At 48.7% G+C, this 13,012-nt stretch overlaps 1 protein-coding gene across 1 annotated transcript; it reads right to left on the bottom strand.

Annotated features, from left to right (window-relative positions):
- Positions 1-1,723: 1,723 nt before the first annotated feature.
- On the bottom strand, positions 1,724-2,796 carry LOC128826285 (olfactory receptor class A-like protein 4). The gene has a single exon (XM_054009531.1). It carries the CDS (start codon positions 2,794-2,796, stop codon positions 1,744-1,746), a length of 1,053 nt encoding a protein of 350 aa, XP_053865506.1. The 3' UTR covers positions 1,724-1,743.
- Between the last annotated feature and the right edge of the window lie 10,216 nt (positions 2,797-13,012).

Raw genomic sequence — 13,012 nt, 5'->3', positions numbered from 1 at the left:
AAGGCAAAATTTCTCCATCCTCCGTCGCACTGGCGGAGGGGGCTAGATTAGATGAGTTAACCTAGGCAAAGAGGGTCTTTCGAGTCCAGTCCAGGTAGCTTCACTGATCCGTTTTCCTTTGCCTCTTCGCCAGGGGATGGGGGAAAACGCAGATACAGTTTTCTCCATATGATTAGAACTGAAAACTACTAAATGGGACATTAAGCATTATGTGTTCCAGACCACAAGCTTCCTACAGAGCTGATGAGCTCTCTGAAAAAGCTGAGTCAGCACTCCTCCAACTTTAAAAAAAATCACTTGACAATATCTGTTTTCTTCTCCCCTCAGTGCATTGTGGGAGGGAGGGCCTAGGGGCCTGGGGCCTGATCCAAAACCCAGTGAGAGCCAGGGAAAGACTCCCATTGATTGCACCAAGCTTTGGCTCGGGCTGCAATATTCAAATGGTGTCCAGGTCCCATTGAAATCCAGTGAGTTACATGAGCCAGCCGCTTGTGGTGGGTTTAAGGCAGCGTGATGGGGGGTTGGGGAGGTGAGGGCTGATGCCATTGAAGTCAGAGGGAATTTTACAGCTGCCATCACTGTTAGTAGGCTCCCAGCCATAGGAGACGGAGACACAGGATGAGGCTGAATCTCCGCCCTGCACCTTCTGCAGCCATTTATATCAGTGGGTGCGAAATGCTGCCCAGCTACTTCACTCACATTTGACACCCGGGTTGCACCAGGCGGGGGAGAATCAGGCTGAGTGTGATCAGTTATGGCACTTGTTCATTGAAAGTAAATCAAAGGTGGTGGTTAAGCAAGAGGCTCTGTTGCTAAATAGTCTTTACTAACCCAGCCTCTGCACGCAGGTCAGGGTCCTGGTCAAACTGCCTCCCAGCCCTTTCTCACGGTTCTCGTTTGTAAACAAACCCTGGAAATAACCAATTTTAGCTCTCCTCCCCTCCCCTGCAACCTGGCCAACTTTTCAGTTGAACTGTGTGCCCAGATTTGTAACTGGGAAGTTAAAGGATACACAGAGGCAGCAGGAGCTGAATAATGCAGTTTTGCAGCAAAATGCCTTCCCTGCGTTAAACGAGAGGAAGGGTCGTTGAACTAGAAGTTGTAACCAGAATGACAATTTGGACTCAAATGCTTTGGACGGCTCCACGGTTTTATTTTTTAAAACTGGTCAATAAAACACACAGCTTGGAAAGGAGTCAGAATTTGTGTAAAACAAACAGTGAATTCCACTGAAATAAACCTACCAACAACAGTGTCTAGGGTTTTCTACGGCAGCACCCTCTAGACACCCTCTGAGATCAGGGCCCCATTGTGCTAGATGATAAGTAAATAAGAGACAGTTGCTGCTCCAGAGAGCATACAATCTAAATAGACAAGAGAAAGAAGTAGTATGATCCCCATTTACAGAGAGAGGAAGTGACTTACCTACAATCATACAAGGAGACTAGCAGAGCCAGGAATTGAAATCAGATCTCCTGAGTCCCAGTTTAGGGCCGTCACCACAAGACCACCCAGCTTAGCAGCTAATAGTGCTCTAATAATAAATCATTCCTGATCCATGTGTCTTACAAAGACTTGGCCAAATCCTGAAATCCTCACTCGGGCCAGTAGGCTGTTGTCCTCTAAGAGCCTTGCATGAGTAAAGAACAGGGAGCTTTGATGGTTACGAATCCAGTGGATCGTTTCTTCTGGCAGGAGTTTGCAGCTCCCTGTGTCCCTGTTGCATCTATGCCCGGAATCCTCTTAGCGCGCACAGATCATTCTCTGGAGCGTCCTTCGCAGCTGGCTGTGCCCTGCCAGGATTACCAGGGGGCTCATCCCCAAGAAGAGCGAGGCGCAGAAATTTGCAGCCTGAAGCAGGAAGGGTGCGGCGGGCCAGCTGGTGAAGCTGTGGTAGCCGACTGCCAGCGTGTTGGTCCCCCAGCAGCCCACAAACAGAACGACCAGGGCCAGGATGACCTTGGCAGCTCTCCGCTCAGAGGCAAACCTGGCCACCCCCTTCTCGGCCCCCATGGCTCTCACGTGCCCCTTCAGTTTGTGCAAGGTGTACACGTTGGCGCCCAGCATCAGGACTACGGGCACAGTTTCCTGGATGACTAAGGAAGCCGTGACATAGGCCATCCCGCTCTGCTGGGAAACGAAAGCCCATGTACAGCCCAGCAAAGGCCTGGTGGTACTGCTCACCAGCATCGGGGAGAGAGTGGCAGGAAGAGAATACAACACATTCGCCATCCAGAGGGCAGATACAGCGATAGCTGCGTCCCTGGCCCCTCTGGCTTCCCTAGCCCCTAGGGGATGCTGCTTCCTCATGGTACGGCAATGGAGGATGCTCAGGCAGGAAGTGGCCCAGGTGCTCATAGCTCTCAAGAGCACCCAGGTGAACATGAAGACCCTACACCAAGTGGCAGACAAGGAGAGCTGTAGCCCCAGGTCAGCTGCGAAGATCAGCGTGTTCCGCAGCGCTGTGAGAAGGAGGTTGATGGTGGAGAGGTTGGCTAGGAGAAGGTCAGAGGCAGCCATGGTGCCATGCTTCACAGTCATGGCAAGGACCGTTAGGAGAACCAGGCTATTACCCAGCAGGCAGAAAAGGACCAGAGCACCATACAGAGTGACCTGCACCACACAGCCCTGAGACCGCACATCCGGTGTCATTGCTCTGGCGGGCCCCGAAAGCCCTGTGAAAGCAACACAAGGCAGACCTGTTATATCCAAGTGCCCGTGCCAGCGTGGGAAACCCACCTCCTCCCAGAGCCGGGGCACCTTGGCTGTGCAGGCATCCAGAGATGATCCCGTCATCCTGCCGCCAACCTGTTCTGCTTCTCTGGGATCAGCAAGGGACCAGTTGGGTTGGTTTTTTGATGTGGATGTTATTTCTGGGAACTAGCCCAGGACACGCACGGCCAAACTCGTTACACCTGGGGCACTGAATAACCAGAGCAAAGCAGCAGCTTTTGGTCACTACTGTCCTAGAGCAGATCCAGAACAGTGGTGCCACAACTACTCCTATTCTTTTTGCTCGCTGTGAAAGGCTCTGGTACCCTACCACCAATTCTCAAATCCCAGGAATGTAGATTCCACTTGGATAAAGGACCTAAGTGACAGCTCATTATTCACTGTCTCAGATCCACTCACCCGTGTGTTGGGGTCCTAGAACCTGCACAGAAAAGCAAAGGCCCCTCTCCTTCAGTACTTACCATCCTTCCAATTCCTCTCTTCTCTGGTCTGCTCACTTGTTTGTGTGAATTGGTACTTTTGCTGACTCCACTAGTTTTCCACTCATTTCATCTGCTCATCAGATGCTTAGCAACTAAACAAGCATTTATACAACCCACTGATTCACCAAATGGCTACAGCTGGGACTTTAAAGGCCTGTGACTCCAGATTGATCCTCCTCCCTTGCTAGAATGAGACAGAATAGGCCTACAAAGAATTGCATTGTCTTTCTGTAACACTGGGAGGAGAGTAGTAAAAGCCAATAGGTGGGAAGGCGTTTGCCAATCTAATATAGTTTCACCTCTTGGCTGGTGATCTTGGAGAAGTTAAAACCATTGATCCTCCCAGTGTCCCCTCTGAAGCAGGTAGGTATGTACCTTTGCATCTGCTTTACACCTGGATAAATGGGGAGGCACAGAGGGGTGCAGAAACAGAACAGCCCAGGGCAAAACCAGGCCTGGAACCCAAACATTTTGACTCGTGTTGTGCTGTTTTAGAGGCTAGCTCATGCTGATGACTCATACATTTTCTCACGGGAAGTGTTGTCTTTGCAAGAGGGATTTGCTTCTGATGCATTTCAGCAACAGGCTTCATGCACATTTATCCTGAGGGCAGCCCTCCTTTACAGCAGTCTGGTCTCCTCCCTGTGTTTGAGAGGACCCTGATTCTAGGCCCTTTGTTCTCCCCTTCACCTCAACATGGCAGTGGTGGGGTGACCAGCTGACGAAGGTTTAGGGAAGATAATGTTGTGACGTTACACCCCATATTCTTCATAGAAATATGGTTACGGTATGAATATGGTATAACTAAGATATACTTTATGCAAGATGGGTCTTGTAAGATATCATTGGAAGGGCTATAATTTACTGAATGTGTTTATCCAATTTGTATGCATGTATCATTTTTGTATCTGAAGCTGGGAATATTGACCAGGTCTCTGTATTTCAAATGGGCTACGTTGGATGAGGCCAAACAATGTTAGTGGCTTATTGAGGAAATGCACACAAGTGTAAGGATTACCCCAGGAATGGTGTGCAATAGAAACCCCTCAGAGATAGCTCTACACAATGGGAACTGTTTGACCTGGGTCACAGCAAGAAAGCTTTCTAGCAAGAGGGGGGAAGCTATCAAAGAAAGACAATGACAACACAAGATGTCCTCACTCTCCTTACAACACACCTGGAATCACCTGAGGAACAAAGTCTGAACAGTGGGAAGTGATGGACCCAGGCTGGAAGGGTTTTTAGCCTGTGTAAGAAAACCTGGGAAAGTCAAGGCAGCTAGTGCCTTAAGAATCTGCCAGCCTGTTTATCACTCAGGGTGAGAATTTGCTAATGTGTCTCCTACCTATCTAGTGTGTTAAGATCAGTTTGCGGCTTTTGTTTATTTACTAAGGTAATCAGCTTTGTTCTGTTTGTTATCCCTTTAACTACTTAAAATCTACCTTTTGTAGTTGTTAAACTTATTTTGTTTATTATTAAACCCAGTTTATGTGATTTCTGACTGGAGGGGCAAGAAGTCGTGCACATCTCTCTTCACATTGAGGAGGAGGGTGGATTTTTATGAGTTTGCACTGTGCAGATTTTTCTATACAGTGCAAGACAGTATTATTTTGGGTTTGTCTCCTAAAAGGGATGGGCACGTGAGTGCTGGGGGAGCCCTCTCACACAGAGCTGACTTGAGTTTGTGTCTTCAGCGGGGTGCAGTCCTACCTGTGTCTGTGTGCTGCAAGAGGCCGGAGAACCTAATTCTTTAAAGCAGGGAGAGGGGACCTAGGCTGGTTGAGCAGGAGGGGCTCAGTGAAATCCCAGTACATCAGGTGGCATCCCAGAAGGGAGGTCCAACCCGTCACATGTTTATTCTGCCACATCGGTGGGTTGCCATAACACTTCTGCCCTACAGCAAAGGAGAGGACGTGGCATGTGCTGGTATGGTACGCCTCTTGAGCAAAATCAGCTGACTGGATCACACCATTGCAATCGATCCAGCCTTAAAGGTGACCTGAAAAAGAAACGGGGATTATGCCCCTTTTTTGCTTCTCTTTGCTGGATAAAGAATGGCTGAAAGGATTTTTCCTGGTCGTTCTTACATTAGGAACATGAGGTCTCCTCTCTGCTATTCTTGCTCGAGGTCTCCATGGAGGACTGGAGAACTAGGACATGGCAAGAAGTGAGAGGCTGAAACCTGAGCAGTTCTTATTGTAGGAACCCTTCAGGGCAGCGATTGTCTCTTTGTGATATTGGGTCTGATCTGGGCACTGTTTTTTAGAGTATGTCTTCACTGCAGAAAAAGGGTGTGTTGTTACCTTGATTAGCAGCTCAGGTGCAACCCTAGGCCCCCCCTTGAACTGCTAACCTGAGTTAAAAGCCAAGTTGCCGTATCTTCACTTCTAGTTTAACCTGAGTTAGGTAACCTGAGCTAAGAACACACCTGTGTGCAGTGAAGACCTACTCTTCGCTTCGCCGACCTTTTTGCTGACTCTCCTTTAGCATCCGCTGCACCTTTTCCTCTCAAATTGTTTTGTCGGTCAGTGGGAATTTCCAAGCATCCCAGCACATTCTGCTAATGATCCGAGCTCTGACAGCCAATCACTACATCCGCTCCATGCAATTCAGCTCCTCCTGGAGTAAAACAACGCCGCCGGCTCCCCTTCTTTGTAAAGACCGTTAAATGGCAGGTTGGCTAGTGGAAATGCTGATGGTGGTGTGGGGCTGCCCGCTCTGTGAGCGCCGCTTGACCTTCCCAAAGCCCTGCTACTTAGCATGGCCTTACTGCAGCCCCCTGCTAATGCTCCTCTAATTGCTTCATTTGTCTGTGTGTTGGCAAAGCTGCAAGGCCGCGTTAGCTGGCTTCATGGACGGTAGCTCTTGTTAATCACACAGCTTATGGAAGCATCAGCCACTAATTATACCAGGACTTGCTCTCCCCAAGAGTCAGCATGATCGCTGTCCTGCAAAGGACGATGGGCTCATCCCACTGGGCCTGATGCAAACTGGGTTGTGTTGCCCTATGCCGCTGTCACCCTGCTGCCAAGCTTCTCTTAGCTTTGGCATCTAACTGAAACAAAGCCTGGTCCTTAAATCATGGATGGCACAGTTCTAATCCTGGGGGTTTTGTGATTAAATCCGGGACAGTATCACTGGTGTGGGACCGATCCTACAGTCAGTGCTGGGGGGGTTGCAGAGAGACTGGCTACGATATTGTTGTGGCACACAGGTCCTGTTCCCGCCGCGTATGGGCCCTTGAGATGTTCAGGGCACCGGCTGTCTGAAGTGCTCAGAAGAGGCTCCAGGCCTCCGAGGATGGGAGGAGCAGAACTGAGGGTGGCGCTCTGGTGGGAGCCAGGATCCCACACGAGAAGTCTGCTCCCTTCAGACGAGCACACGAGGAGCCATGGTGCAGCCGGCTTCTTGGCAGGTGAATTTTTAATGTCGAGTAGAGGCTGCGTCTGGGCAGCTTTGATCCTTGTTTGTCTCAGTCCTGATGAGATCTGGTTGGCGTTGTTGGCAGGTACGGTATCCCAGCCCCGCCCTTCGGCCTCGCTGTGCACATCAGCGCGGGGACATGCCTCTCTCTTCCTAGGGAGACAGCGGGGCTTACTTACAAGTCTGCTTGTTGACAGGCAAACAGCGCCTGCTCCTATGAGTCACGTCTGAAATCACTTTGTGCCTTTAGATGGCACCGTCCCCAAAGCTGCTCTGAGAGGATGTTCTGCCAGCTCCAGGGCCAGCTGTGCTGCTAGACAAAACAGAACATCCCTCCAGGGCTGCTGGTGAGTGACTTGCTGTGTCAGACCCCAGTGCTCCCAAAACCCTGGCGCCGGTGTGGCCCGGGGCTCTCCCCTCCTCGCGGCCTCTGCTCCATCCCACCAGCAGTGACACCTTTAAGCCCTTTCACTGGCCCCTGTATACTGATCCCCTGGCGTATAGAGGCAGCAAAGGTGTTTCAACAGCCCTGGGGAGAATTCCCACGGCGTGGGGCCGACACACATGGCCCTATGCTGCCCCCACTCCCACTAGACCTAGTGACTTGCTCTCTGGATACTCTGGGCTACAGTGCAACTCATAGACAGCCCTGGGCAGGTGGCCATATGTTAGGGCAACCGTGGGGGGCGGCAGTATCTGGGAGGCACAAAGGGAGCTGAAAGCCACTCTCTCGGTCCCTCCTTCTGAGCTGTGGCTTCTGCACCTGCCTCCTGAGAGGGGCAGTGTGGGGTCTGACTCATCCTGGGAACACTGAAGCAAGCTGAGACCGCGCAGGAACGTTTGCACTGAACACAGAGCTGAAGGGTCCAAATCAGTGCTTTTAACAAAGATGTCAGGAAACATTTCTGTTGCTCTCGGGCACACCCTCAGCTCCTGACAGGGCATCTCCTGGTTTCAAGCAGAGCTGGAAGATGTGGCGCCGGCCGGATAGGGTTTGTGATTCTCTCTCTTGCGCGTTGGCGTGTTGACAAAAGTGAAACGGTTTCCCCGAGGTAAAGTTGGAAGGTGACGGTCACAGTGTTTTATGTTGAACTAGTGGGGTTGAGTATTCAGAACTCTCTCTCCCTTCACACACACACTCCTGCACTGGCCCTCACTTCAGTGGGAATTCTGTCATCCTCTATTGGCCAAGGGGCAAGGATCACACATGGAATCAACTCGGCACACTTCTTTCCTTTAGCTTTGAATAATAATAATACCTAGTTTTATCTAGTGCTTTTCATCAGCGGATCTTTAAAGCACTTTACAAAGGAGGGTGGTCTCATTATCCCCAGTTTACAGATGGGGAAACTGAGGTACAGAGGGGGTGAAGTGACTTGCCCAAGGTCACCCAGCAGGCCAGGGAATAGAACCTAGGTCTCCTGAATCTGGGTCAAAAAGCTTTTTCCAGTAGGCCACACTGCCTCCTTGTGTCACTCATACATGACTGGTGTCCTTTCACCACTAAAGGGACTGATTCAGGGCAACAGGTCCATTGGCATAGATTTAATACACCAGCCACCATCTTTGTAAGAGCCGGATTACCTAACTCTTTCATCCAAGCTGTTTTGGTGCCATTTAAATCCCCACAGCATGAATCCAGCCACCTGTCACCTTCGTTCACTTCCCTGTGTATGGAGAAAACATGTGACAGGCTTTTAATAATTGATGGTCTTTGTTAGCTAGCTGTTTCTCACACAAACTAGCCTATATTTATTTTTCTCCTCCAGTTCAGAGTTGCCTTGCTTCGTTTGTGCTCTGGCTGGAAAGAAGAGCTGCTGTTACACAGAGATACATTTGTTAAAAGCAATGATTATGTTTGCACAGGTAACATCTAAACAAGTGCTTCACTGCCCTGTGTGTCGCAAACAGCTAATTAATCAGGAAAATATTAACAGCCACTTTTTTTCTGTCTTTGAGCAGTCGGCGCTGTGATATGGTGCTGCAAAATGCAGGAGTTGATTGAGCCCTAAATAATTGATAACACTAGAAATCACGTCTGTGAGTGAGAGTGACAAGCGCATATTAGGTGGGCCCCTTTCTGAATGGGAATGGGCTGCTGTTATGCACCTGGACGCTGAGATCAGTAAATGTAGGTGCCAGCTCAGAACTAAACCCAAGGAATTCTGTTCAGTGAAACCAGGCACAAGTAAAGTGTGCAATTCTTTGCAACAACTGGATCTTAGAACTCCGAGATAATGGAGTGTTTGAGTTGGGATACTGGATTATCCTGGCAAGGTTATTTTTTGTTCGGTATTGATAGGGGGCTGAGGTTCTGGGGGGACCTATCCTGCAAGCCATGGAGGGCCTGATTCTGTTCCCCTGCAGCATGTGTGTCCTCACTTACACTAATGCAAAGAGGGTGTCGAATTATTATAGCAGCCAGAGACTTCAGCAGAGCTCACAATCCTGTTCTGTCAGGAGCTGTGCATTCCGTGCCTTCCCCTGGTGACTGCATCCTCAAGATGGAGGCAGAGGGAAAAGAAGCCACTTCCCCAGCTCACGTGGCAAGCAGCTGCCCAATCAGAATGGAGGCATTTTACACCCACTTTGCACTGGGATAAATAACCCCAGGAGCTGGGCAATGCAGCATCCGACCCAGAGCATGCCCTGTGAGGCACGGGGGGCCCTCCACTCCCAGCGGCTCCAGGGGAGGCTCCAGATGTTTAGCACCTTGATTAGCAGGGGAGTTTGCTCTTCACCAGCTAGCAACGTGGCCAGGCAGGCTGTGGCCCAAATCCCACGTTGCTTCTTTCTCCCCTTTCCTACCAGCCACCAGCTGCACACTCCACTTCCACTTTGAAACTTGCCAAACTTCCCTGCTGGGAGGTGAGGGGCGATTTGGTGAGGAGATGAAAAGGACAGGAGGTGGGGGGGGGAAAGGAGGGTGTACACTAGGGCACTGAGAATGCTAGAGCCCTACTTTGGGGGCTGTTAATTAAAAGTTAAACTAAACTGTCGAGGGAGCCTAGGCTTGTCTTTGACCAGCTAAATCAAGCAGAAAGGTTTTCCTGTGCATCTCCCCCAGGGGAATATCCTTGGTCAGGTTAGGGTTAACTTCAACCTCTTTTTCCTAATCGGGACATACCTACAGAGTCCTCTTCTGGGGTGGTGTTAAGAGGTAGAGTATGTGATGTGGGCAGTTGCCAGTCAGGAACTGACTGAGACCTGCCAAACCCATTTCACCCACGACATCTGCTTTTTAAGAAGGAAAGGCTGTGGCAACACGCCTGCTGGGAAAGTATATCAGACGATATGAAGAGAAGTCCAGTGGCAGAAGAAACGATCTGTTATATTTCTCTGGCTGCAAGGTACCGGCAAGAGGATTTATCTGGCTGTAAAAGCTGTGACTTATTGCTTTAATATTTTACCAATGTTGCTGCATATTTAACCCACTGAGTGAAGGAACCTGTTAATCTTCCTTCCCAGAATGTTTTACAAGGGGCCTCTGCAGCAGTATCTACAACAACTATGCTATTTCATAGCAGAGTGTAAGTAATGCAGGGGAACTCAAAGGGAGTGGCAATGCGTCTCTAGCATCGCAACAGACAAAACGACGCTGGGTCAATCGGTTTGATTCTATTCTACTGTGACTCTGAGAGAGAAGCACAGACTACCCGGCAACCCACTCAGCCCTTCCTTGCAGGCCTCTGTTTAATGCAGTCATCGGATTAGCAGCTCTCATTCATCTGCTGCTCAAAAAGGACCAAGTCCTGCTTCCCTTACTTAGAGGATTAGTCCACTGTTGTCATCCAGCTTTCTATCCTGAGTAAATTGAGCAGGGCTATCTGTTCCTGTAGGGTGAAATGATTGCAACCTTCTGAGGACAGAGACTCTCTCTCTTTATTCTGTTTGTACAGCGCCTGGCGCCCTGTGGTCCTGGTCCAGGACTGGTGCTCCCAGAGGCATCTGCAATAAAAATAATTAATAATAATATTCCCCTGTGCAGAGGGTTACTCCACCCATCCATCCAGCTCTAAGGCCACCATCACCACGGGTATCTGTCTCCTGTAGATTCCAAGAGGACTATGCTTTCTTCACCTGCCAGGCCCTGGGTGTTCTGTTGCGAATGACTGTGTAGGAAGGAGGACGGCAGGCAGGTTTCGCAGGTTGCTGTGAGGCTTGTGATTGTTCTCACTTCTTCCAGCCGTGAGTTCCATGTGCCTGGGCCAGCTCCTACAAAGGTTCTGCCTCATGCCCATTGGCTGACAGTGCCATTGTTCCAGTCGAACACAGCTGTCATTGGAATTATGGTCACGGAGGCCATCTCTGGGCTAGCCGGGATCAATGCCACAATAGGGCTTGAGGAGGAGTCAAATGGGTTTGTGCTGGCCCTACACTGGGGTGAGTTCTTTTGGTTTTGGGGAGTCTGTTCCTAAATGGATGTGGGATGGAACTTGAGGACCCTGCTCTACCCGTGTTACTCCAATTTTATGCCAGTGGAAGTCCACTGAAAACAATGGACTTGCACTGCTGGAAAACTGGAATTCCATTGACTTCACACTGGAGGTGAATCACTCTTGTTGCAACATGTTATCCATTGGCTGAGATTTCTTGTGCTCCCTTTCAGTTCCCCTCACCTATTACACTCCTCTGAGAAGTGTCACTGTTGTGGCTAGTCAATGGAGATGCACACAGAGATTCGGGGTTGGTTTGTTTGATTAGCACATATCACCCACAGAAATACTGCATTGAAAGAGTATAATCGAGGTTCCAATGTCAAGCACTCAAAAGCTAGGAAATGCCAGAGTTAATGCACCCTTAATTCAGCCCTCACGTGTATAAGCATTTTGATACAGCCACTAATTACATGATCAAATACTGTTTTTCCACCTGTTTCATTCAGTGCACGGGATGGAACTGCTCTGGGGATGATTTTTCAAAGGCTTATTACTTGGCCAGATGTGGGCAGGTTTTCACAAGGATGGCAAAAAGCACATGCCTGTCAAATTTCAAGTCCCTGCTCCAAAGCCAAGAGACTCGTGGACTTTTCAAAGAAATGGGCACCAGAATTTTTAAACATGAGCAAAGCAAAAGCGTGTCCCCAGCCTCATTTTTGGAAATGGCTGAACTATTCTGGCTGAAATTTTCCAAAAAACTTCAGCCTGAGGTAGACACTGGGCATGGAACATGCACCCCAAATAGTTTCAAATTTGGCAAAGCTATCAGCAGCTGAAATCAGGGTCTTTTAATGGGAAGTGTCGGGCAGCCTTAATAACTGGCAATCTCATACCAGCCCCACCCGTAATATAATATAGATGGAGCTATACGTGTTCAGGAATAGAAAAGGTTCCATTTTTTTTCAAAAGCAGTCAGGCAAATAACCCCATGCCCATAATTAATTAGCTACGTACAGAAATATTTGCATAGCTTTGAGAGACATTTGCCATTTGTTTTGCATGCTCAATAGTTATTATGCCCCACTCCTCCTATCACGTTCCTGTCCTGTGCAGCTCTAAAATGTGTCTAAATGATGTACTTGGCCTGAGTGCTTTATTCCAGATGAAATAGCCTGGAAGAATTGGATGATTTGAATCCACACTTCCTCATTGGAACTCATCAACATATTTGTTCTGTCTACTGCCATATGTAAAACGTCAAGTGTACTTGGCAGAAACTGCTCGAGACCATTAAAGAGGGGAAATGGCCACAGGGATTAAAAAAAAAAAGTAAATAAACATCAGACATTTCTGCCCCAATTACAAACGAATTAGTGTGAACTAGAAGCTAGACATGCAAACGTGTAATACAAGTGGAGATAAGGCATTGTAGGATAGAGAAGGTATAAGATGGAAGCAAGAAAAGCTAATTGCTGGACATTTCATACAACATAAAACACCAGGCTAGACACCACTGTGCCAAGGTACTGAATGACATACTGACAGCAGAATTAGAATAGAGGGAATATATACCGGAGCTGTACTTACACAGACCCACTAGTACCGGGATACTAGTTAATACCACCCACTTTATGATTATTTATTGATTTATACTGGATGTTTGCAAGCTTCAGTGAGTTCACTAAGTATTTATGCCGTGACAGTGAAAACCAAAGGAATAATAACAAATGAGTCACCACTTAGAACCCCCTACTGTTTTCAAAGCAGTGCCCCACAGAGTTAGCATAATCCTAATAATAAATAACAAGGAACCAATTGCATTTATGTTACGCCTGGAATACCAGGATTGCAACGCACTTTAGAAAAGTGCGGGACTGTTCTCACCCCTATTTTACAGATAACGAAACGGAGGCATAGGGTGGTTCAGGTGAATGCTTTCTAACGGGGTGCCCAAAGTTAAAGCTCCTGTCTCCATATTTCAGCCCTGAAATAAGT

Source organism: Malaclemys terrapin, chromosome 19, assembly GCF_027887155.1.
Source record: "Malaclemys terrapin pileata isolate rMalTer1 chromosome 19, rMalTer1.hap1, whole genome shotgun sequence".
Lineage (NCBI taxonomy): Eukaryota > Metazoa > Chordata > Testudines > Emydidae > Malaclemys > Malaclemys terrapin.
This window is presented reverse-complemented; position numbering and strand designations above follow the sequence as displayed.

Excerpts from the sequence above, each read along its gene's own strand:
- LOC128826285 (XM_054009531.1), bottom strand. The coding sequence starts at position 2,796 with ATGACGGGATCATCTCTGGATGCCTGCACAGCCAAGGTGCCCCGGCTC.